Source organism: Euleptes europaea, chromosome 1 (assembly GCF_029931775.1).
Source record: "Euleptes europaea isolate rEulEur1 chromosome 1, rEulEur1.hap1, whole genome shotgun sequence".
Lineage (NCBI taxonomy): Eukaryota > Metazoa > Chordata > Lepidosauria > Squamata > Sphaerodactylidae > Euleptes > Euleptes europaea.
In genome coordinates, this window is record NC_079312.1 from 55,093,112 (window position 1) to 55,117,802 (window position 24,691).

Genomic DNA, 24,691 nt, shown 5'->3' on the forward strand with positions numbered 1-24,691 from the left:
GCTCTAGGCTGATCCTGCAATGAGTAGGGGGTTGGATTAGATGGCCTGTATGGCCCCTTCCAACTCTATTCTATGATTCCACTGGAATGTCTATAACAAGCAGGTTAAAAACAAAAGATCCCTGGGGCTGTGGCAGGTTGGGAAAATGGAAGGGGTCATAATCTCCCCACCAGCATGCTGCGATCCTGATCCAAACTGGGCCTGGTGCATTTGGCTTTTCAAGAAAAAAATGCTTTGGGGGATCTGTGCATGGAACTCACAGTATCATGTGCAGTTGAGCCATTGAGTCTGGGATGTTTGAGTCTCGATGTTATAAGGTATATGGATACTATGGTGTACGGTTTCCCTTGGCCTTAGAGAGGGAGGAAAAGAAAACAAACACCGAACAAGCTTCAGACCAATGGTCATCCTAGGGTGACAAGAACCCCCATATTGGTTAGGGTGTTTCCAGAAGCAGGTTCAGAAATCTTTCCTTATCCAAAATCATAGCAGATCCCATGAGGAGCTTCTTGTATCAATCTCCTGGCAAACGTATTTTAAGTAGTGTTCACTCATTCCCAGTTCTTTATCATGTACCTGGAGAGGTTTTAAGACCCCCTTCCCAACACGGCTGTAGCCAGGGTGGGATCAGTAGGTATGCTGTCTAACCTAAATGAATGCACTTTCTCCTGGGACCTCAAGGTAATATAGATAGCTCCCCCCTCCTCCAATTTACCCTTCAAACAGCAAGGCCAAAGGCAGGCTCAAAGCTAAGTTGGGGGGGGGGGATGTGTAAGCAATTCCCTGGGAAGGAAGTGGGAGTGGAAGAGCCAAGATTGCTACTCTTCTGCTGTGCCATATCCCCTTTTCTCCCTGATCCTTCTTGTTTGTTTCTCCCCTCTTTAATGTCCACAGTGACGTGAGCAGAACACTGGGCAGAAAACTGGAGTGAGATTTATGCCGCTTTGGTACTGCCTCCTCTGTTTGCAGCAGGAAAATTTGCTTCAGCAGCAAGCGAGGCATTCTGAGGGGGGCAGGAACAGAAAAAATCATTGCCAGTTTCACTCAGCATGACGTTGGATTTTAATCATTAACTGCAAAACTACTTGCTGTAACTTGCCTGTGCTGTGTAAGAGAATGAATGCCTCTGAGCATGTGCCAAATGAACATCTGGAATTTGCACTAAAGAAGCATAATGCTCAAATAAATACTGTCCTGCAGAAGGCCAACAGGATGAGGGGGTAAAATATCCAGGCAATCTTAAATTGCACCATTGTTCATTACTGGAAAATAAGGGATTTGTAAGAATTAATCTGTGCTGAGAATAATACATTTTTGAAAGCCAAAACTGCAAATACTCTGCCTTCTACTCAGCTATACAGTACCACATACCTCTAGCGACCTGGTATCAGGGCTTAATTTCTAGGTGGGAGGAAATGGTGCGCAGGCAGGTGGTAAGTCAGGAATCTTCCATTTTAATTATGAAGGCACTGATTAATCGCTGTCTCCCCGCCCACCCTCCCCCAACTTTCTCAACAAAGTCTGGAATTCTGCCCTATAATCTTATGCACTGCAACATTTCTTGAGAGAAGTATGTAGGTGCGCTAATTAAATCAACAAAGGACTCATAGTACAATCATGAGCAACCCACCTCTCCCTGGACAGCTGATAGTGTGCCCTGCTGCAATTATATGGCTCCTTCTAAGAGTTCTGTGCTTTCCTTCTTGTGGCAACTACTGCAGACGTCAGTGAATTATGGGTGGCAATAAAAGACACTACAGGCTCCACTACAATTTAGATTTAACACATAGTTAATTTTCATGCTATTTGCTTCTGTTGTGTAAATGGCCCTTCCCCTTCAGACCCGGTACTACATCACATACACTGATGTACATCACATACATTGAGAGCCAGTGTGGTGTAGTGGTTAAGAGTGGTGGTTTGGAGCGGTGGACTCAGATCTGGGGAACCGGGTTTGATTCCCAGCTCTTCCACATGAGCAGTGGAGGCTAATCTGGAGATCTGGATTTGTTTCCCCACTCCTCAACACGAAGCCAGCTGGGTTACCTTGGGCAACTCACAGTTCTGTTATAGCTCTCTCAGCCCCACCTATCTCACAGGGTGTCTGTTGTGGGGAGGGGAAGGGAAGGTGATTGTAAGCCGGTTTGAGTCTCCCTTAAGTGGTAGAGAAAGTCGGAATATAAAAACCAACTCTTCTTCTTCTACTACTAATAGTGGCGTGGGGAATTACTACTATTCAGTGATGCCACAGGCCCCATCACATGACATCTCCGGACCCCTACCTGTAGTCTCATCAGGCCCTGCTCAACAATTTCCAGGGTTTAGCAATCTTATCCCCTCTCGTGCCTCCTCCCCATAGTCTTTCATACTGTGGGGCTCGTCCAAGGTCACGTGCTGAGTTTCATGGATGAAGTGGGGATATCCCCAGTCTCTGTTTGACAATCTAACCACAGTGCCATGCTGGATCTCACTTTCTAAACTGTAAGACAGAAATAACATGGCACAGATTTCCCCTGGCCATCTGTCGCACCAAGACGGTACTGTGGGATCCAAATATATTCACCACCAGACTGCCAGATTCCACACTGCCTACAGCCAAGAAGTTGTGGCTGTGCTGCTGAAGCATTTGAGGCCATTCATTATGATTTCTGCAAACAATCTGAAAAAAAGTCAACAGTGGCTCAGAGAGGTACCTGGAGGGGAGTTGTCTATTGAAAGGTGAGGCTCGTGTATTGAATGATGAGGGCTCGTCTTGGACAATACCTCAATACTACTTTCTTGCTTGGTGCTTTGAAAGTGGTGGTGGTGGGGGTCCTTGCTGAGTGGGAACAGGTAGAAAAGCTTCCTAGATGTACACAATGCTATAGTCAGAAAAGGCCTCCTCTGCAAACATAGTAAGGAACACTGCCTCAGTTTCCTAGTGGATCAACTAATCGGACTGGTGATCTGTGCAAAATCATCCTGCACACATGCTGACGGGCTGTAGCCGGCCTTGTTGAGGTCTGCCTTCCAACAGGAAATACCGGAACACCGTTTGTACCTACAGAGGTATTTTTAAGTAAAAATTTGAAAATTCTTTATAAGAGATTCACCTTGTTCACGAAAACCGCCATTTCTTTGAGGATGCAATTAAACATGATAGTAGCTCAGCCCAACCTGAGCCCAACCGGAGCACAGGGGGGCGGGCTGGGGGGAGGAGCCGCCAGTTAGGCGGCTTCCTATCCCAGTTCAGCCGGATATGCCGGCACCGGGAACGGCGGTGTTGTGCCTGCTTTTGAGCAGGCACAGCCTCGCTGTTTTCAATGGGGCTTTTAGCCCCGGTAAAACAAAAAAAGCAGCGAAACGTTTTTTGTTTTGTTTTACGGCATGTGCGAATTGGCTTAGGAAGAGGCGCTGCTGCACCTCTTCCCTGCCGACTCCGCTTGCCTTTGTTTCAGGAATGGGCTGTAAATGTGTAGGAATGGGCAGCTGAAGCTTTTCTTGGCACTGAGGTAAACAACATCACCTGGTACATAACAGGCCATTAAGCCTCTCTTAAAGGGATAGGACTGTTTTTTCCTCCAGGGAGTTGACAACCCTAAGTGCTGGTGGCTGAAAAGAGGGCGAGCAGAATCTCCCCTCTACTTTCTCCTTGAAACAGCTTCTCCCCAACTATTAATTTCCAGTCAAGCATTATTTCTGGTAGCAAGCTCCAATTAGGAGAAAAGCAACCAGTGAGAAACAATTTGAGGAGCTCCCCTCTCACATCCGCACTGCCCTTTAAATCGTCTCTTCCAGTCCCACCACTTCATAGGAAATTGGCACTGATCTGATTCGGATGCACGGGGGCTGCCACCAGCATTTCTAGCATGGCTCTGATTCCATTGCAGCATTTTTCCATATAAATGAGTTTCTCTCTTCCTTCCCATCTATGAATATTAAACACCTTGGGCAAGATCCAAATGTCCCAGAGGCTCTGATATTCTCTGCTAGCAGGGGATCTCTGCTGGCTGGGTACTGTTGCTGAGTGCACAAGATATTCCCCCAGCAGGTCTGTTCACTTCCTTCAGGTGCTTCATCTTCTCTTTCCACATTTACTCACCCTGTCGATATCATAAAGAGTCTGAAGTGGACTTTGACCAGACTTGTCATGCCAGCTGGTCTTCAGAATCCTGTCCTCTGCAGCTGGAGAGAAATACACAAGGGATTAAAAAAAAGATACTGTGTAGTTGAGAAAATGGAGAGTGGGAGATACCAAGAGAGGAGTCCATCTGGAAAGGATTTTAGGTAAAGGTAGTCCCCTGTGCAAGCAACCGGGTCACTAATGGCCCATGGGGTGACATCACATCCCAATGTTTACTAAGCAGACTATGTTTATCGGGTGGTTTGCCATCGCCTTCCCCAGTCATCTACACTTTACCCCCAGCAAGCTGGGTACTCATTTTACTGACCTCAGAAGGATGGGAAGGCTGAGTCAACCTTGAGCCGGCTACCTGAAACCGACTTCCGTCGAGATCGAACACAGGTCATGAGCAGAGCTTTTGACTGCAGTACTGCAGCTTACCACTCTGCTCCATGGGGCTCAGTTCAGCCTGGGCCAAGATGAACAAACTGGAAAAGACAATAATGCTAGGAAAAGCTGAAGGCAGCAAGAAAAAAGGAAGACCCAACATGAGATGGATGGATTCTTTCAAGGAAGCCACAGCCCTTAGTTTGCAAGACCTTTTGGAAATTTTGGAGATCGTTAATTCATAGGGTCGGAATCCATAAGTTGGAAGCAACTTGACGGCACCTACCACATACACAAGATGAACAAAGACCATGAAATCCAGAAGCTCAAGTTCAGTATTTTGCAATTATTAACTACTTGTCAAATAAAATAAACACATCTCACTCTCCTCTCATTCTCCATCCTCTCCATTCATACCTTTGACATTTTTTCTGTCTGTGGGGATCCATACATCAACACACATCTTTTTAAAAAAAATTATCGATTACTGGATAACACACACAAACACACACAGGAAAACAATACGAGATTCTAGGCACCAGCATTTCTTTTTTGAGTGCCAGCTTCTGCTCTGGGCTGCAATACATTCCAGATTGCTAGGAGTCAGCATAGGGGTTACACATTTAATCCAGCATGAAGTTATTCTGAGGCACGCAGAATGAAAGCCATTATAAGTCAAAACTGGCACTCTGAAATGTACCTGGAAGCGAACTAGTAAACAGTGCAGTTGCCAATGGACAGGATGACCGTGGTCTTGAAAAAGTAAGAACTTTTTGCTTGATCAGAGTAAGGCTGCAGTCTTTTAACACAGCAGGATAAATATACACAGGACTGGACTGTAGGAATCTATTTATTCCAGAATTCTGTTTCCATCAGCAGCCACACAAGATGCCTCAAACTTGGCATAAAGGTCCTGTCGGTTGCCCATACATTCAAGGGCATGCTGCTTCTGAACTGGAAAGTTCTGTTTAATTGTCAAGGCTAATACCTGTCGACAGATCTGTCCTCAATAGTTTTCTAACCCGTTTCTAACTAGCACCACAGCTTGTGGTCATGAATCCCTTGAATATACATTTTGAGAAACAACAGCTTGTGCTTCAACACTACGTGTGTCGGCGCTGGATTCCGTATACGCTCAATGAAATCTTTCACACCCCTTTTCATAAGGTAACCCCTCATTTGTTTCAAAGGGTCTTACCCCAGAGCCACTATGAAGCCACTGGGTTGGATCCACTGGGTTGGATCCAGACTAAATTTGCTACAAATGGAAGGCATTTCCATTAGCTGAACAGAACCTTCCTGCCTTGCACATCCCGCTGCAGACTCCCCAAAACGCAGCTTCTGGGAGACAGTGGACCCTTGGGAATGACATGAGGGGAAAATTGGGGGGTCTGAAGCAGGAAGGGGGAATTGCCAGAAATTACACTTCCTTTTTCATTAGAGGAAAATTTAGTCTGGACCCAACCGTGGTGTAGGAACCTGCAGTCGTTGTCAATTGTTATTTAAATCAAGCAAGCCAACTATTCAGTCCCACGATATCCAACACTGCCTTTTTTGCAATGCCCAAAGCCTTAGGTAGTGTCTTGCTAAATAAGACCACTTCTCACTGTGCCAGAGACTCCCCAGGCAATTACTCAGTAAGCGGCAGGAGCCACTAACAGTCGCTGGCTTGCTCAAGGTGAAGCCATCCTGCGAGGCGGAGAGAAAGGTCTGATCAAACACAGGGTCAGCCACTGTGCCGCAATAAGCTACTCATGTGTGAGGCGCGAGGACGGGATTGCTAGTGGCTTCCCAATTAAAACAGAGACCTGTCAAGGCAATTCGACACGTTTTAAACATTCACTCACTGCAATTGCTAAAGAACCCTTTGGAAGTCTAGAAAAGGGAAAGGGCACACTCATTAGTTTTGTTTCCCCACTATTATAGCAGGAACTCAGAAATCGGTGACTCTGGGATTCAAAATGGTGTCAAAATCCAGGCCTGGGCTCCAGATCCTCGCTCTTGTTGGCATAACGACAGAAGGTCAGAGAATTGAACAGATCAGATGCCTCTTCGTAGCTTTACCCAGTATGCTGTACTGTTGTCAGCACATCTGGAGTCAGCGAGGCTACAAGGAGGCTTGTTCCAAATGGCAAGTACAGATCACATATACATGAAGAGTCAGGGGGAGAATATGTAGGAAGCCTGATAGCATCATATTGCTGAACATGGCAGGCATTTTCAAGTTAAGAACCTTTGTTCCTTAAACTTCACCGTTCCATAGGTAATCTAATGGGAGAGTCACCAATTTAATATTTTTTCTATTGGTTTTGATACAAGAAGAAACAAATGCAGCTTCCTTATGCTGCTTTGCATGTGGCAAGGGAGACTCCTCCCACATCTCCCAAGGACGCTAAGGAAAGAAGCAAGTGTGGATGGTTACCTCCTTGCCCTAGGGCAAGGCATAACATGAATACAGTCTGACTTTTGAGGGTTAATGCAACTTTGGAGACCAGTTTTAAAAAAAATTACCTGTACACCTACACCCACAAAGGTTGCAGCTCTCCTGCCCGTTTATCATGGGGCAACTTGTGGGGCAATCTCCTCAGGAAGAGAGAACTGTTTCTCTCTGTGGGCAAATACAGTTGCAAGGCTGACCATTGCCAGGAGAAGCAGGGAGCTGATGAAATGTGTCTACAGAAAGTTAACCCCGCAGGTTAGATTTAAGGGAGTGTGGAAAATCCAGTTCCCCATCTGGTTATCCCCCAAACGGGACAGAGAAGAAAAAAGGTGTTGCAAGCAACCACACTCAAAGCCCACAAAGTTACCGTTACAAAAACAGAAGGATACATTTTTCGACTACAATGCTGCTAGATATGGGCTCATAGTTTAATCCTAGAGTGAAGGTGCTCAGGCCGAGGTCTGGCCTACGCATGCAGCTGAATGAGGTGATGCTGAGGAGACAGAAAACGTACCATACCACTTGAGATGAAGGAATTGTCGTTTCCAAAGTTTCCCTACATCAATTACTTCCCGCAAGCAGAAAACTAGCACTGCATGCAAACAGGCTACCAGAGCCCTTCTCCCGGAGGTGACAGGGTTTTTTTTTTATTCACAGGGAATTATTACACAATGGAGCAATAAAAATGTGACACCCCCCACCTGAGTCTGATGTAGTACATTGTACCACCTCATTCTGGTGTGTGTATAGACCAGGCCCTAGCCTGAACAGTTTGCAGGCCAGATGAAACCAAGGCCTCTTAGTACCAAATGAGAATTCTATTCTTCAAATCTAACCTTTGCCCCAAATCCCAGAGGGTATCTAATTCCAGTCCCAGTAAACAGAATTTTTGCATTAACTGAAAGACAATGTGCATATACTATCCATATGAACATACGGAGCTGTCTTACGCAGAGTAAGACTGCTAGTTCAACAAGCTCAGTACTATTTACCTTGGCTAGCAGTAACTCTCCAGGGTCCCTGGCTGAGCCTTGCCTAGACTTGCTACTGGACTCTTGCCCTTTTCTACTCCTCCTCTCTTACATGCATGATAATAGAACGATAATCTGCATTAGTGGTAATAAATGTGGAACAGAAGTTAGAACTTAGCTTAGCTTCCATTACAAAAAGCTTGGGGGAGGGGATCTGAAGATAACCTGGGCCAACCAATTCATTTTTGGCCCTGGAACTTCAATGGTGGTGGCCAATTTTGAGATTCCTAGTTTGATTTTCTGATGAGTTACGCCTGCCACAAATGGAAGACAGATGGACATGTGGATACATGTATGGTAACAGCCAGCCAAACTATTTGTTTTGTCACAATATTTGATTTGGGTCAGGGTCACAAGGGGTGGCCCAGAAGGAATCTTTGTCTGGGGCCCCTGGTGGCTCTCTGCAGCCCTGGAACTATGCTCCAATGATTCCCAAAAGATTACAAACTGTTGCTTTGAACATTGTTGCAACAGCCAGAATGATCTTTGCTAGATATTGGAAGCAGGACACCTCCTCTGGAGTATAGCTGTGGTTTAATAAAATTAAGGAAATATATGTCCCAGTTAGACTAACTGCTTTACCGAAGAACACAGATGTCAACAAAGTTGGTGTTCTAAGGTACCCAATGGAAGGGTTATGAAAAATTCTCGCTCCTCTTTTTGCTTAGTATTTCTATGGTATATATCCACAATTGCTATAGTAGGTAATTTTCTCAAATACTGTTATAAGGTAATTTGGGATCCTGTGGTTGCTTAACATTGTAAATGTGTTGGAGGTACCTGTATGTGTTCTTTGAAATAATTATACATTTGTGTGTGTGTTTTTTGTGAAGTACTTTTCTAAATAAAAAACCTGACATGAGACATACAACCACACTTGCTTTTAAAAACAGAAGTGGGCCTTCCTGTCTTCACCATTCACCCTCTTAAAAATATCTTCTAACTATAGATCTACAGATGACGAGCTGTATCAGGATCTAGGGCAAAGGGCCTGTGTGACCCAGTGCAAAATATATGATCTTACACAAATAAAAATGGTTTACAAACATTCTAACAGCCAGGCAACCCCCCATGTATTTATTTATATTTATTTCATTCACTTATACTCCACCTTTCTCCCCAATGGGGACCCAAAGCAGCTTAAATCATTCCTCTCTCCTCCTTTTTGTCCTTGCAACAACACTGTGAGGTAAGATAGACTGAGAGAGTATGACTTGGCCAAGGTCACCCAGTGAGCTTCCATGGCAAGAGTGGGGATTCGAACCTGGGTCTTGCAGATACTAGTCTGACACTCTTAACCATGACATCACACTGGTGCACAAGATGTTTAGTGAGTTGCTGGAGTTGCTTAAAATTTCCTAAAGCATTTCACAGAGAGAGTATTTATCCCAGCCAGTGAACAAAAGCAACCTCTTTTCACACTGTACCCATTTCCTGGATGCAGGAATCATTCAGTCTGTTGATCACGGGGGGGGGGGGGGGGGAGTATACCACCCTTGTGAATGGGGGTGCATTTATATTCAGGAGTAGCTATTGACCTCATTTTGTTTATTTAGTACGGTTAAATTAGGAACTTGGTTTAGGGATTATCATTACAAGGAAATAAGAAGGAATTTGTCTAATAGGCAGGGCGACACCTGGCAAAGAGCATCTGAAAAAAACTGTATAACAGCAGAGGTGAATGAGAAAACCTATATTGAGAATACATAATAATTGGGCCTGGCAGTCTGAACTGGTGATCTTGATAGTTTTCTCAAGAGTTAGAAAAATTAAGAAAGCCATTCTGACTCAATATGTAACTCAGAAATTTGTAACTAGATTTTCTATAAATCTAAACTGGTTAGAAAGTGCCCAGACATGTCCTGTTGCGAGAACCCAAGTCTGCATTTTTGGCATTCATCCACCAGCTACTGGCGACTAATTTGTTCCATGCGGTCAAGGGGAAACGCCACTTCCTGCCATGAGGGCTTGATCAAGGGATTTCTCAACAGAAGGCAACAGGGTCAGGAGGTAGCATTTGCATTAGGACGAGATAAAAGGAATGCCACAGCAGAACTACAGAACTGTATGAAGACCTTAGTCCGAGACCTTAGTATGAATGCCAAACTACTCTCATAAATTAAAAGAGAATGGCCACAAGGTCACTGCAAAAACTTGCTCTTTAAAATGTGCAGTTGGTACCATCATGCTAAACCTGTAATAGTTTAGAACCATCTACCCACAAGCTGGACACACCTGCTTGTACTATTATTATGTACAGAAAGCTCCAAGCTAATTGGACGGCATGAAGTTGAAAGCATGACTTACGAATGGACACTTAAAATAAAAACAAAGTAACTGACAGTCTTTAAAAATGCCTTAAGTAAAGGGTGTTGGTTGGTGTGCTGTTAGCACTCCAATCAGAAGGGGAATCTTTGGCAGTGTATAAGTGGGGCACAAACCTATCATGCGAGGAGCAGAGATAAAAGTTTAGGAGGTGCAGAGAAGGCAAGACTTTAAGGGAATTATTTCACTTTGGAACGTATGTAAGCTACAGAGGGCTATTAGTTTATATCAAGGGACTGGTTTTAATTCAGTTCTATTGATTGAAAAAAACGTATAGCCCACTTTTTAGGTCTATTCGAAACAGCTAACAAATGCACATGAAACCCTTGACAAGGTAAGAAACCATTTTAAAATAAACCATAGCAAGTCATAATATCCTTAATTCATCTCAACCCAGGCACACCAGATGTTTTAGCCAAAACCACTGAAAAAGAATACAGCTTGCCAGGCTCAGTGAAATCATAAAAGGAGAGGGAAGCACCCTGGGTTTCTTCAGACCAGATGTTTTATAGTGTCAGGACCACCATGGTGAGGGACCACATCGTGAAGGCAATTGTACTTCGTAGGTTATTGGAATCATCAGGAGACAATTGTCCACTGGCCTAAAGGCTGATCCACAAGTTAGGAAACCCTTGCAGCCACAACAAAGACTTTATCAGATGCACATCACAGGTTCAGTGCTCGGAACTCAGTTTCTAGACATACACAGGCCCAATTCAGATTGGGACTATGGTGTATAGGGTGAGGGGCTGGCAATCCCCAGGAGCTTCCGGGGGCAATGCTGCAATGCCACATAATCAGAAATGATGTAACGGCATCACCATGATACCCTAGCAATGTAGACTACACCCTATCACGCCCGCCCCATTCCTCCCACTGCTGCACCAGGCAGTAGGAAACTTCATGTGGATTGATGGCTTCTTAGGAAACGTTAATGTGTAGTGATGGCGACACATAATTTTCTCCAAAGGGGCAAAAAGCTGTTCCCCAGAGCAGTTTGAATGTGGGGAAATGGTGTTCTGGTATGAAGTGGGGTGGAGGCTGAAGACCCTTCTCCCCATGCCCCTGGGAATTATGTTCCCGGAGGGGAACTCACAGTACAACATCTGATAGAAACACCCCTCGCGCCACTTTATAACCTCAGAATCAGCCTTCAGTTCACGAACAAAAGAAGAAGAGTTGGTTTTTATACCCCGCTTTTCTCTACCATAAATAGTGTCAAAGAGGCTTCTCTCCCCCCCCCACAACAGGCACCTTGTGAGGTAGGTGGGGCTGAGAGAGTTTGGAGAGAACTGTGACTAGCCCAAAGTCACTCAGCAGGTTCAGCAGAGAGTGGGGAAATAAACCCGATTCACCAGGTTAGAGTTCGCCGCTCTTAACCACTACACCACACTGGCTCTCTGTATATCAAATCAGTTCAAAGCAATAATACATACCACCACGTAGCATTGACAGAAGGCTTTGAATGTCCAAGGCCCTTCACAGAAAGCCTTGCAACAGCCCTAAAGGCAGGCCAGGGTTGCCAAGCCTGGCAACCAACGGGAGGGCACGACTTCAGCAACATCACCATGCAGTGACATGGGCAACGTTACTGAGCAGTGGTGGGCAATGGAGCTTGCCAGCACAAAGCCTCTACAGAGGGAGGCCTGGCCAACCTACATGATCATTCTCATATTGCTGACACAGGGCTGATGCGGATGAAAAGTGGCTGACCCCAAGCCACCAAATGAGACATTTGAAAGCATTTTAAATTCCTTGTGCCACAGTGGCACCCATATATGTCTCCCAGCTTGTGGACGGATGTTACAGAGTCTCGGATAGGGAGTTTCCTGGCTTTATAGCCCTGCCCAAGACATAGAGCCTTCTCTCTTCTCCCCACCTACTATAGTAGTTCAATTAATCCCAGGGTTGCATGTTTTCAACCCAACTGGCATAGATGGCCTTTCCTGGAAGGAGCTTCCAAATGGTGGCTTCTGGGGCAATTGGCCCCAGCAATACGGTTGCTTGGTCCCTCGTTTTTGGGGCAGAGCCTGACGAGGATGGGTATTGGGGAGGGGAGGGACTTCAATGCTATAGAGTCCAATTGCCAAAGCAGCCATTTTCTCCAGGTGAATTGAATATTGGCTGGAGATCACTTGTAATAGCAGGATATCTCCAGCTAGTACCTGGAAGTTGGCAACCCTACCCAAGAAAAACATCCCATTTGACCCATGGGGTCAGGGTAAACAGCCGCTTCTCTACAGCAAGGCTCAGCTCTGCGTATGAATCTTCCCATGTACTTCTGCAGTACTCCGTAAAGCCTTTGGCCTGTGACAGCAAAGGGGGGGGGAAGGTGTAATTATTATTCTTTTAGACAAAGACACTATTAAATTATTCGTAGAAGTCTAGAAACTCTGACCTGCATATGACCTGCAGCCAAGCCTTGGCAGTTTTCATTTCCAAAAAAAATATTACACCATCCCGTGGACTGGGTACTTTCCAAACTTCTTGGCTGAGGTCAGAAATGACAACAGATTACACAAAACCTTGTTGCATCCAAAAGAAGTCATAATCCAAAAGCCTTATGTTTGCATTATGCTCAATTTTCTAGAATCACATGACTACAGCTGTTCTTTGTTGAAATCTGTATGTATCTGAACTTCAGCCTGAACAAAAGTACTAATGTAGCTGAAAGCATGGCTAGTGGTGGGTTAGAAGTCTGAGCTGTTCACCTAGCTCATGTCAGGATTAATCATAGTTTCAGTGGAAATATGGGGAATAATTTTTATTTAACTTTCTCAGGAGTTTCTAGTTGAAATAGGGTTGCCAGGCCCCTCTCCGCCACTGGTAGGAGGTTTTTGGGGCGGAGCTTTAGGAGGGCAGGGTTTGGGGAGGGAGCGACTTCAGTGCCATAGCGCCCAATTGCCAAAGCGGCCATTTTCTCCAGATGATCTGATCTCTATTGGCTGGAGATCAGTTGTAATAGCAGGAGAGCTCCAGCTACCACCTGGAGGTTGGCAACCCTAAGCTGAAACTGTTCTCCAGGCAGCAGTGACTGGACCAGCCAAACAATACTGCCCCCAACAATACTCATAGTTTTGGGAAAGCTGAAGTTAACCTTGCTAAGTGAGGTTGTTATTCTTGCCTTCAACAAGCATGGAAGCTCCATGTTGCCATGTGAAAGATGGCTGAGCTAGTGTAAGGGCAACGTACTGGATCACCACACGGGGAGAAAGAGTTTACAGACATATTACAGGTCCTTCCATTCACAATTTCTCAGCATTCAAACTACACCTCTTACATCCCCCCCCCCAAGATATAATGCTATCTTACCTCTGTGGAATAGGGCTAGGCCAAATCCCCTGCTAGGCTGCAGTACAAATGAAGGTACAGAAAGCTCTAGGGGAAAGCCCGGCACATGATGTACCCCTGATACTACACATTCGGCTGGATCCCACAGAGCAAATCCATTAAATGTGGTTTTTTCCCTCAGTGCGAACAGCCTTTCTCTGATATGAAAGGCTCCAAGATGGAAGATTCAACCCTTCTTCTTATTTAACATGGTTAGACATGGTTTAAATTTTCTCTTCTCTGCTTCTTTCAGTCTTTTTCTTGAGGCTATATAATTGTCACAACAACTCTCTGAAGTAAGATCACGATGGGTAGCCATCTTAGTCTGCCAAGTAGCAGAAAAGAGCAAGAGTCCAGTAGCACCTTAAAGACTAACAAAATTTCTGGCAGGGTATGAACTTTCGTGAGCCACAGCTCACTGGTATCTGAAGAAGTGAACTGTGGCCCACGAAAACTCATACCCTGCCAGAAATGTTGTTAGTCTTTAAGGTGCTACTGGACTCTTGCTCTTTTCTCTGAAGTAAGCTAAGCTGTGAAATAGAGACCTGCCCATGTTAATACCTTAACTTTGATAGTTAAGCAGGAGACTCAGCCAGGCCCTTCCCATACCCACACCCCAAAGTATTACAAATGCCACACTTTTTAACTTGATCAATGCTTTCAAAAAGCAGTCCCTGTTTTCACCCTTGTAAACAAGCCTGTAGTTTATGTCCAGATCTACCACAGCACCTTGCCCAAGGACACCTTCTTGCAGCGAGCGGCTGGTCCAAAGCAGAACTTCAAGCCCTGCTTCCTCAGACGAAACTCCAACCCACTGCATCGAATTAGCTGTAAGAAGTTAAGACCCATCACAAGTTATCTTCCTAGGGGGTGTATTTAAAATGTGTGAATGCAAGTCGCAAGAGATACCTGTATGTGTATCGTAAGTACTCTCATCAGGGACATGGGACTGGCTGCACTCCATCAAATGTACACATGGTAGCAAACTCAGATTCCCAGTTCTGTAATGAGTGAAAGTGCCTTCAGTGATGGGAAGGGAAATGAAAGTGAGAAGATAGCCAAAAGTGGACCGAGCAGCAGTAAAGGAAAGGGCTATGGCAGGAGGAAGAGGAGGAGAAGAGTTTATTTTTATATGCCGACTTTCTCTACCTTTTAAGGAGAATCAAACCAGCTTACAATCTCCTTCCCTTCCTCTCCCTACAACAGACACCTTGTGAGGTAGGTGGGGCTGAGAAAGTTCAGAGAAAATTGTGATTAGCCCAAGGTCACACAGCTGGCTTCATGGGTAGGAGTGGAGAAACAAACCCAGTTCACCAAATTAGAGTCCACTGCTCTTAACCACTACACCAGCATAATATTTGCTACTTCTAGATAGTGGGATCACAGCCATCTGTACACCAGGGATTCCGCAACACAACAGCTTTCCCAAGATCACAATGCCTGGACTGAAAATCATACAGAGGATACACAGGGTATGTCACATGTGGTATCTGATGTATGAAAATCACTGAAAGCTTTAACAGAGCCAGAGTTGCTTCCAAGTCCTATTTAACAAGAGAACGCCTGCTCCCTTTGGTCCCATATTCCTGTTCTGCTCAAACCAACTTCTTCCACTAACTTAAATGTACACCTAAAATGTGCGGTCTGCCCAATTAATGTAATGTGCAAAACAGCCCCAACAGAAACAAACAGAAGCAATCCGTTCGGAAGCTTTTGAAGTTTTTATCAGTGTAATTAACAGATCCTTGTTAACTCAGGCTGATTCAGTGGCATTTATGCTCTTTCTGTGTATGAAGAATGGCGTTGGCTAAATTCACCACCGCTGCTATCAATCTTGCCTGTGGGGTTCAGGAAAAAGAAACTGCCACTCCAAATTCAAGTAATATTCTATTAAACAGTAATGCTATTATTCTCTAGCCGTTTGATAGCAGTAATAGCTTTAAACCAGGGACCTAAAAAGATTTGCCAGCTGGTTCCCATCACTCTCTTTCAAAAACTGGGAGGAAATCAATAGTAGGCTAAGCCAGTTAAGTTTATTAGGATTACTGGGCAGAGGGGAAAAAACCCAGAACGTTCTGGAGTACGAACACAGAATTGCTGCTTTGGATGATTAACAAGCAGGAGGCTTGGGGGCACCTTAAAGGCTTGTATTCTTTGATTATAACATAATTTCCCAAGAACCGGAGCCCATCGTCCAGTACACGTGGTGGGCCCTCACTCAGCAGATATTTATACAAGAGATTATAAAGCAAAAAGCAGGATAAAGGGCCCTGAAATGCCGGAAGCACAGGGTGAGATGAAATTAGATAAAAGGGAAAGAAAGGTACAGAGACCATTCACAAAAGCAGTCACTGGTGATAGGGCTGCTATTAGAAATCCACGAACAATAATGAATATACCAGGAAAGGATTCAAGGGGTATGCTTTGGTTCGTTCACTGCACATTATGGGCAAGAATCCCCTTGCCATTTTAAAAGAAGACTGAAAATTTTAGGTCCTCGGATCAGGGACCCATAATTTTGTTGCCAACATTTCGGGTTTAGACGTCTTATATATTGTTTTGATTTCTATCCTGCCTTTCACTAAACATAATGAATACAAGGCAAGTTACACAAAATAATTAAAACAATTTTAAATATCTGCATGATAGCTATAGGTATTTCTTCTGTAGCAAAAAATATTAGTTCAGGAGTGTATATATGATCTGCACCAGGAAAATGGCATGGGGAGAAAAAATTAAGCCTCTTCCCTCAAGTCCAATACGCCAGCAGGAAAATCTGACCATGGATCTTTCTGCTTCTCATCTATTGTGGCCCTCAGAATGGTAAACTGACCACAGCTTTATTGTGCTTTTCTGCCCAGCGGCCTCCAGTTTGAGTGGCAGAAAGGAGTTAAGAGCTACAAATCACATAACTCTCTATCCAAACCAGGAATATGGAAACCAAAGGAAAAGTCCAAGAGCATTGTACAATATGGATCTATCATGCACAAATCTCTGAGAGCACGAGTGTGGGCAGGATTTATGGAATGTCTGATCTGAGAAGAAAAGCACTACTGTTTGGGGCTGTGCCCACAAGCTCCGAAAGTAGTTGATATGCAGATGTCAACATCAAACTGTGGGTGTAGGACAATTCATGAGAGCTATTTATGCGGTGAACACAAAGATCTGAATGTTGGCTTTAGTCAGAAGAGGACTATCCATTGCAGGGTCAACTGAGCCATTAAGAAAAGTGGCACTGCTTCTCAGTCACCAAATTTGGGACACTATTAAAAAGCGGCATATTAAAAAAACTGCCATCATGAGGATGGGGCAGTATCTAGATTTTCTGCCTCCGGAACCAAAATGTCTTGGGCCACCATTGTCTGATTCCATCAGCTCCTGGTTAGCCAATAGGACTTTCTTCAAATCACTATAAACAGGTCTGGGCTATAATTCTACACAGAGGTTGGACTCAATGGGCTGAAATGCACTTACTGTCTTAAACCTAACTCTGCACTGGGTTATGAACATGGTGTTGGAAACTGCTTTTACAAGAGCGTACATGCATTACAATGAGTGATATACCCACAGAGACAAATCAGGCTATTAATATCAGGGAGTAATCCTCAAGAACTGTAAATAATCATACCAACCAACAAGACTATGACACTAATGGATCATGGACAGAAATGACAGACAGGCTTACCATCAACCAAAAACTAAAAGGATAGGTGGAAACTCTACAGTCTAGCTCAGTAAATCCCAACTGTTTCACGTATGAGGACTCCTTTGTAACATCAAAAATTTGTGGACCCCCCACATGAAAGTAGTTATAGTGTTAGTATCCATTGATTGACAAAATGCATGACAAAAAGTTCAAAATGACAATGGTTTGCACACCTATGGATTCATGGAACCCTTGCAATAACTTCATGCCCCACCCCGGGATCCCTGATCCCCAGGTTGGAGGGGCTGTGGCTCAGTGGTAGAGCATCTGCTTGGCATGCAGAAGGTGCCAGGTTCAATCCCCGACATCTCCAGTTAAAGGGACTAGGCAAGTAGGTGATGTGAGAGACCTCTGCCTGAGACCCTGGAGAGCCACTGCCAGTCTGAGTAGACAACACTGACTTTGATGGACCAAGGCTCTGATTCAGTATAAGACAACTTCATGTGTTCATGTGTTCAACCATTGCTATAGCTGAATAAAGCCACAATTGTTTTTGCAAAAATAATAATGAATCACACCAAGTTAGCTATTGTGCCAGTGTGCAATTCTGGAAAAATACCAGATAGAAACCAGCAATGCCCAGTCTCAGACAATAAAACTGGCTTAGAGATGTTGGTTAAGGAAATGCTACTTATATAGAACCAAGAAAGCCCTTCCAAACCACTGATGATTGGTGGAAATACTGTGGGAAGACAGATCTAAAAGGGAAAATCCCTTCTGCTGCAAAAGCTCTTTCTAATTAGAAATATGTCCTTTCAGTTTGAATTTTCCCTTGAATATCTCCCCTTCCTTCCTTTCCATCTGAATTCTGCTTGTACTCTCAAAACCAGACAGCCAGAAATCAGAACAATGAACATACTGAGCAATAATATAAAATGTTTTCTCTTCTCTTTCTTATTTTTGTCATAACAACAAACAGGGCCTTTTTCATTAGTTTATAAATGAACGCAGAGCCATATTGCAAACCATAAAGACTCAGATCCAGAGACAGCTGCTGTACAGAGCACTCTCAGAGTCCTAAGAAGATAAGGACCATGCTGAACCATGCATATAGGCATGCTACAATAGCAGTTGTATCCTCAGTCCGTTTCCTGATGATTTCCTACCATGGAATTTGCCTTAAAATAATCTTAATAATTGACACTGCACAGTGGGTCAATGTTTTCAATCTGTTATATACCAACAACCCCACGGTCTGTCGTTACCACCTCAGATCCCACAAGCTTCTACACGGAATTAGAACACTTGGTCCTGATATACATCACTCTGCACTTATATTGCATTTCATCAGCTATTTTTTTGCCTGTTCATTCAGTCTGGAAAAGTCCTGTCAGAGTTCCACTATCTGGAATAATTTGGTGTAACAGGTAAACTTCACTACCTCACCCCCAACTCATATATGGGGGGGGGGATTAAAAGCACCAGCCCCAACACAAATCCCTGGCAACCCCAATTCTCCCTTTCCTCCAATTGAAAACTGTCCATTTGTTCCCACCTTCTGCTTCCTCTTCCCATTGGATTTGCAGAGGGACCATCACACACCCCAATACCAAAACCTTTAATGGCATAAAAAAGAAACCTTAAGTTATACAATAAAATATTAGATATGACTCGAATAATGTTAAAGACATAAACAATATTCATCCCTGAGTTTTGCCATGTTGTACTTTTATGACACTCTGAAAGTACTTTTCCACTTTCTCAATTATGTTGGGACTGGGAGAGCAATTATTCGAGAAAAGATATATACCCCCAAAGACTGATCCAACTGCTTGGAGAAAGAACAAATAACATTCCAGAACCCCAGGCGGCCAACTGTAACATCATATAAACTGCAGCCAACAGGGTTTCCCTGTTCAGCGGTAATTATGAGCAGTTCCAAAACCACAAACTCACATCCTTGGACATAAACCACACACTGCCTGATCATAATATAAACAGGGAATCTGACACAAAACATGGATGGGTAGAGAGACAGCACTTTTGCAAGGTTCAGATTTAAGTGGTGGGTTCAATGGGGATTACATGGTACGAAAGACTGTTATCTCCTGACTTTTATAAAATGATTTTATCTGGTTTAAACTCAGTCACCACTGAAATAAACCAATTTAAACGTTCAAGCAAATGTCTAAGTCTCCCATTGAAATGAGTGAGATTCCGAAGGGATGGACTTGGTCTGGATCATCATCTGTTACTGGCAAGCCTGAAATCGAGGCAGGTGGGATAATACGTGCATCTGTTAATCACTCTGTCCTCCATAATGTTATGGAAGTTTTACTCCCTTCATTTCCTGTTGTGTCTATGCAAAATATAAAAAGTGGAAGAAATGACAGAGCTAACTTAAAGCTAGAAATTATAGCTTCAGGCAGTAATTGCAACCCTTGGCTTGCCTGGAGGCGGAGATCCTGAAAAGGGATCTAGGAGAACTTTTTTTTATTGTATGTCTGTTGCTTTTAACAAAAAAAGCCCCGCTTTGAAGAAGCCAACTGCATTTGGAGGCTGTTTTCCTTTCTGCCCAAGTTAAAATTACCATTTAAAATGTTGAAAAAGAGCTGGAAAAGGGACATTTGGAAAGGGCATAATAGCTAGCTGCCTTTCCCTACTGGATTTTTTTTTAAATCAGAAGAAACATGTATCACAAAGGAACTGAGTCGCTATTCTATGTGGAGCGATAATAAACACATACACAGTCCAGTATTCTAAGGCAGATCACAACTGGATCATTTTCACACAAAAAAGCTAACAAACATCTTTGATCCTTTCTCATGCTTCGTTGTGCCACATATGAATACGGTTAATGAGGGCTAGAATACAGAAGAGGACTGGAATGTATACTGCAGCTAATTCTACAGTCACAAGGCTGTATTTGTATTCTTAGGTGTGAAAACACCTTTCAGGGGCTAGTTGGATGGCCAAGCTAGCCCAATCTTGTCAGATCTCAGAAGCTAAGAAGGATCAGCCCAGGTTAGTACTTCGGTGGGAGACCACCCTGGAAATCCAGGGTTGCTACGCAATGGCAAACCACCTCTGTTCATCTCTTGCCTTAAAAAACCTATGGGGGTCACCATAAGTCAGATGCGACTTGATGGCAGCACTTTTCTCCTGAAGCAGCGAGACAGAAAGCATGAATGGCTTGCACTTACTCTTCCCCCCACTTCTAGACCTAGTGCTAAGGGGAGAGGAGAGAGAGGAAAAATAAATCCCTGCATTGGGACCCTCTTCCACTGCCTCTTGGGAGTAGGGTTGCTAATCTCCAGGTACTAGCTGGAGATCTCCTGCTATTACAACTGATCTCCAGCCGATAGAGATCAGTTGCCCTGGAGAAAATGGCCGTTTTGGCAATTGGACTCTATGGCACTGAAGTCCCTCCCATCCCCAAACCTCGCCCTCCTCAGGCTCTGACCCCAAAACCTTCCGCCAGTGGTGAAGAGGGACCTGTCAACCCTGCTTGGGAGCCATGCCCTTTTATTGACTCTGAAGAATTTAAAGTCAACAAAAGTCAATGTTTGGTCACTGTGCTCCATTTTTGCCCCCTCATAAAATCCTGGAGGATGCAACAATGGAATTGAGAAGCAAATTAATGGTAGTCAGCTGCTAATGAGGCCATGACACTCTGATTCAGATACCAGGACCCCAAGAACAATAGAAATCTATGGAAGCCTCTTCATATTTACACAGCAGTCAAACAGCGGGCACTGTAAATCAACTAGTCCTGCTCCTGGACTTTTAATATCAGATTTGGTTCTGACCATCTGACAGAGAAATGAAGCAGCTGAATCCTACTTTGCCATGTTGAGATGGCAGGACAACATCTGTTTTCTAAATTTTTGTGACCGTCTGTCCATAAAGGCAGAGGAGCTGAGCCAGTTTAAATGGGCTTACAAGGATGTAACCCTGTTGAGGATTGCAGTAAATATCAAAAAATCAATTCAGAGTGAGTGCAATACTTCTGGAACTGCTGATGCCCTCTGAATGGTTGTCACAGAAAAAGCCACATTGAATGCTCCCTACCCCCACCCCAGTTTGCAATCTCCTTTTTGAAAATCACCCAAGGTACAGTTACTTTTAAGGGGGGAAAGAAAAGTCGGTGAAAAATAATCCCATCCGTTTTGGCTCAAGCCCAGAATAGATACAAAAATAATCTAAATTCCTAGTCCTCATGTTACACATATAGGAGAAAATGGTGAAGGCTACTGGATTTGAATCTCAAAAACTAGGTTGAACGTCTTGTCTTATTCGAAAGGCTTAGGATACTCCTAAATAGGTAAGTTTAAGAGTTCAGATTCATAAGCCACTGTTAGAACTTCACATCAACCCCTCCCCCCTTCCCGGGGGCTGAACTGAAAAACAAATGCTATAGAAAACCAGCAGCCACTTGAGGCTGGGGATCTGAAATAGTCATGAAGCAGTTCTGACAAACCTTGTGTACTTAACAAGTTACTTTCCCTCCAGCCCTAAAGAAACACATACTTTCCATGGGATAAACGTCTTTCTCTTTCTCCATCCTGCAGAGTACACCATGATATATGTGCAGATGCTGTCCACCTTTCGACCCCAAAACCAAGGTGCTTCAGAAAGAATTTTGCCCAGTTCTAAATGGAGGAAATCCAGCATTTTCTTCTGCTATTCAGGGCCTGACCTACATTATCCTTGAATAGCATCCTTATGCTTAATCAGTAGTGTTCTCTTCATCGTGAGGCATCTCTCTCTCTCCTGAGTACAGGCCGTTTCCTTTTCTAAGACAGATCTCGCATGCTTGCGGTCTGACAAAGCAGCACAAGACAGAGAACAGACTGTTCCGAGAAAGCTTGGACTACCTATCGAGCACAAACCCACAAACATAACACCTTGCCTGAGCACTGCAATTGGAGACGGCTGATGGACAAAGATCTGGGACAGCTGTCCCAGAGTCTCCTAAATGCAGCAGCAAAAAGTCGTAACTTTTTTTTAAAGGACGTGTATAAATTGTTGGAAAACACTTGATTGGATCTAGCCAGCTTTTTCACTCCCTCTCACCTGATTTTCCCTATTCCTACCAATCCCTCATGACTTTTGCCTAAACAGGTCTCATGACGCCAGCACAGACTTTTTTTGGTGGTGAGAGGGGAACTCTCTTCCTACATAGTAAGAGAGCACACCCACTTAAGGGCTGGTTCACCCATGCATGTTCATAATTTGCTGACTGCATCATCAAAAGGATCGCTCTAAGTGTGCATGATCCATCCCTGGTTAAACATCGAAGATAATCTCACCTCAAACACTATGAATTTCAATTAAGTCAATTAAGCACAAATTAATGCCCACCAACTGAGGACTGCACATGAAGAGGTGATTTGCACATGCGAATGGGCCATCTCAGACACATGAGTACATCCCCCCAAAGGACATTATGCTCCATGGATAATAACTTGTTGGTGGTCCCTGGCCCTAGGAGTGTGTGGCTGTCCTCGACAAGTAACGGGCTTTTTTGGGCTTGGCTCCGGTCTGGTGGAACTCCCTTCCCCGTAACATCAGGGCCCTGCGAAACTCTTTGAGGCCCTGCAGGGCCTGTAAGACGGAGTTATTCCACCAGGCCTACAATTGAGGACAGCCGCAGATGTCATCTGGGCTGGCCTCCCTACATCCCCCCCACCCCGGTTATTCTGTCCATCTTACAAACTTGGGGGGACTGCCTGACTGCTGAGCCTTCAGTGGTTACTTTCCTAATCGAACACCATCGGCTGTTTTATTTTGGTTATATGTATTGGTTTCAATGTTGTTACCCACCCTGAGCCCAGCTTTGGCTGGGGAGGGCGGGATAGAAGTGTGAACTATAAATAAATGTAAAATAAATATCTACAAACTAGCTACAAGTAACGAGAAACACTGTGTGAAGTATAAAAATTAGCCAATGGAAGAAAGAAACTGCCAAGCTAAGAGCCACCCAGGTCTCCAAAAGTGAAATACTGCACAATATTATGCCTCCTTCACCACAAGTTAATAAGATGGACCGTGGTCTCACTCATCTCAGGAGATCGTCATAATTCCAGCCTTCTTGAATCTTTCCAGCAGAGAGCAAAATTGGCTCAGGTATCTGAAATGTTCCAAGGTCTTTCTACCTTCACACAACTGCCTTTTCAGAAGCAGCACTGAAGAGGTGAAAGCCAGAAAGCTCCAGACAGAACTCTTGCCAGGTCTGGCTAAGGAATAGCCCTGGCATTCCTCTCCATCTTTGAAACAAATGCCTTTTCGAAGAGAATGAAGAGCAATTATTCCTCACAAACTGCTTGTGATTCAGAAATGTTTTCTTCCCCTGTTTATTTGAGGCACCTGCAGCAGTATCTCACCTGAATAGACTGGAGTGAAAACCTCCTGGAATCCTTGTAACCAGGGATTCACCACAACAAACACTGTTCTTCTGTGCTCAAAGGTCTGCTCTGGCTTCCTGCCTGTTTCTGTGAACAATTCAAAATGCTAGGACTGCCCTTCAAGGCCTGGAACTAGGGTGTCCACAGCACTGCTTCCCATTCATCACCCAGGATGATCATTGGAGGCCTTATTTGGGTGCCCTCACAGCTACCCAAGTGAATGTGGTCTGTTTGTAGACATCTTCATGAAGACATGGTCAGTCACTGTTTGCCATCTCAGTCATCTTTCAGGGGGAGGCAAAGTCTGTTCTATTAGCCCATGATCTTAACAATGATTATTTCTTAATTCTGTTCTTTGCTATATCATTTAAAATATGTTTTAACTGCAGTATGGCTACCTGGGGATTAGATTTTGTGCTGATGTCACAAAAATGTCAACTGTATTTTACTGTTGTTGGTGAGCAGACTTGTATGCTCTGCTTGCACAGAAAAGCAGCAAATGGTTTTTTAAAGTAAATAATAAAATCTGTAGGGTATTATGGAACAGTGCTGGCTCAAAAAAAAGACATATTTTCCAGCTCTAATTTATTCTTCTATGAAAATATGGGTGACTCTCTATAGTGCTGATGATCAATAAAACACTGTAGACTGATATATCCAGGAACAAAGAAAGGACAAAGATGACTATAGGATTATAAAAACAGTGTTGGGCACTATGTAAAAGGTCCATCATTTTCAATCGCACTTCAATTGCCTGATTGTATGTGGGTGAGTTTTAACCCATCTGTGTGAAAGCAGAATTAAACTGGTGAACATATAGTTGGGCTCCTACTCCCCATATATATTTTCCCCCATTGACACAAGCCAGCGTGGTGTAGTGATAAAGGTGTCTGACTAGCATCTGGGAAACCCAGGTTCGAATCCCCACTCTGCCATGGAAACTTGCTGGGTGACCTAGGGCCCGTCACACACTCTCAGCCTCAACCCTGGCAAGTATTTGGGTGGGAGACCTCCAAGGAATAT

At 44.1% G+C, this 24,691-nt stretch overlaps 2 protein-coding genes across 3 annotated transcripts in view; one reads left to right on the plus strand and one right to left on the minus strand.

Moving 5' to 3' along the window:
- The window catches only part of SLC41A3 (solute carrier family 41 member 3), a 205,900-nt gene that overhangs the window by 92,452 nt on the left and 88,757 nt on the right, over nt 1–24,691 (plus strand). The window lies entirely within an intron of this gene.
- The window catches only part of CHST13 (carbohydrate sulfotransferase 13), a 58,797-nt gene that overhangs the window by 4,807 nt on the left and 29,299 nt on the right, over nt 1–24,691 (minus strand). Inside the window, exon 2 of the mRNA XM_056860162.1 lies at nt 4,082–4,164. Within this exon, the coding sequence (XP_056716140.1) occupies nt 4,082–4,164 (83 nt within the window). The remainder of the gene's footprint in view (nt 1–4,081; nt 4,165–24,691) is intronic.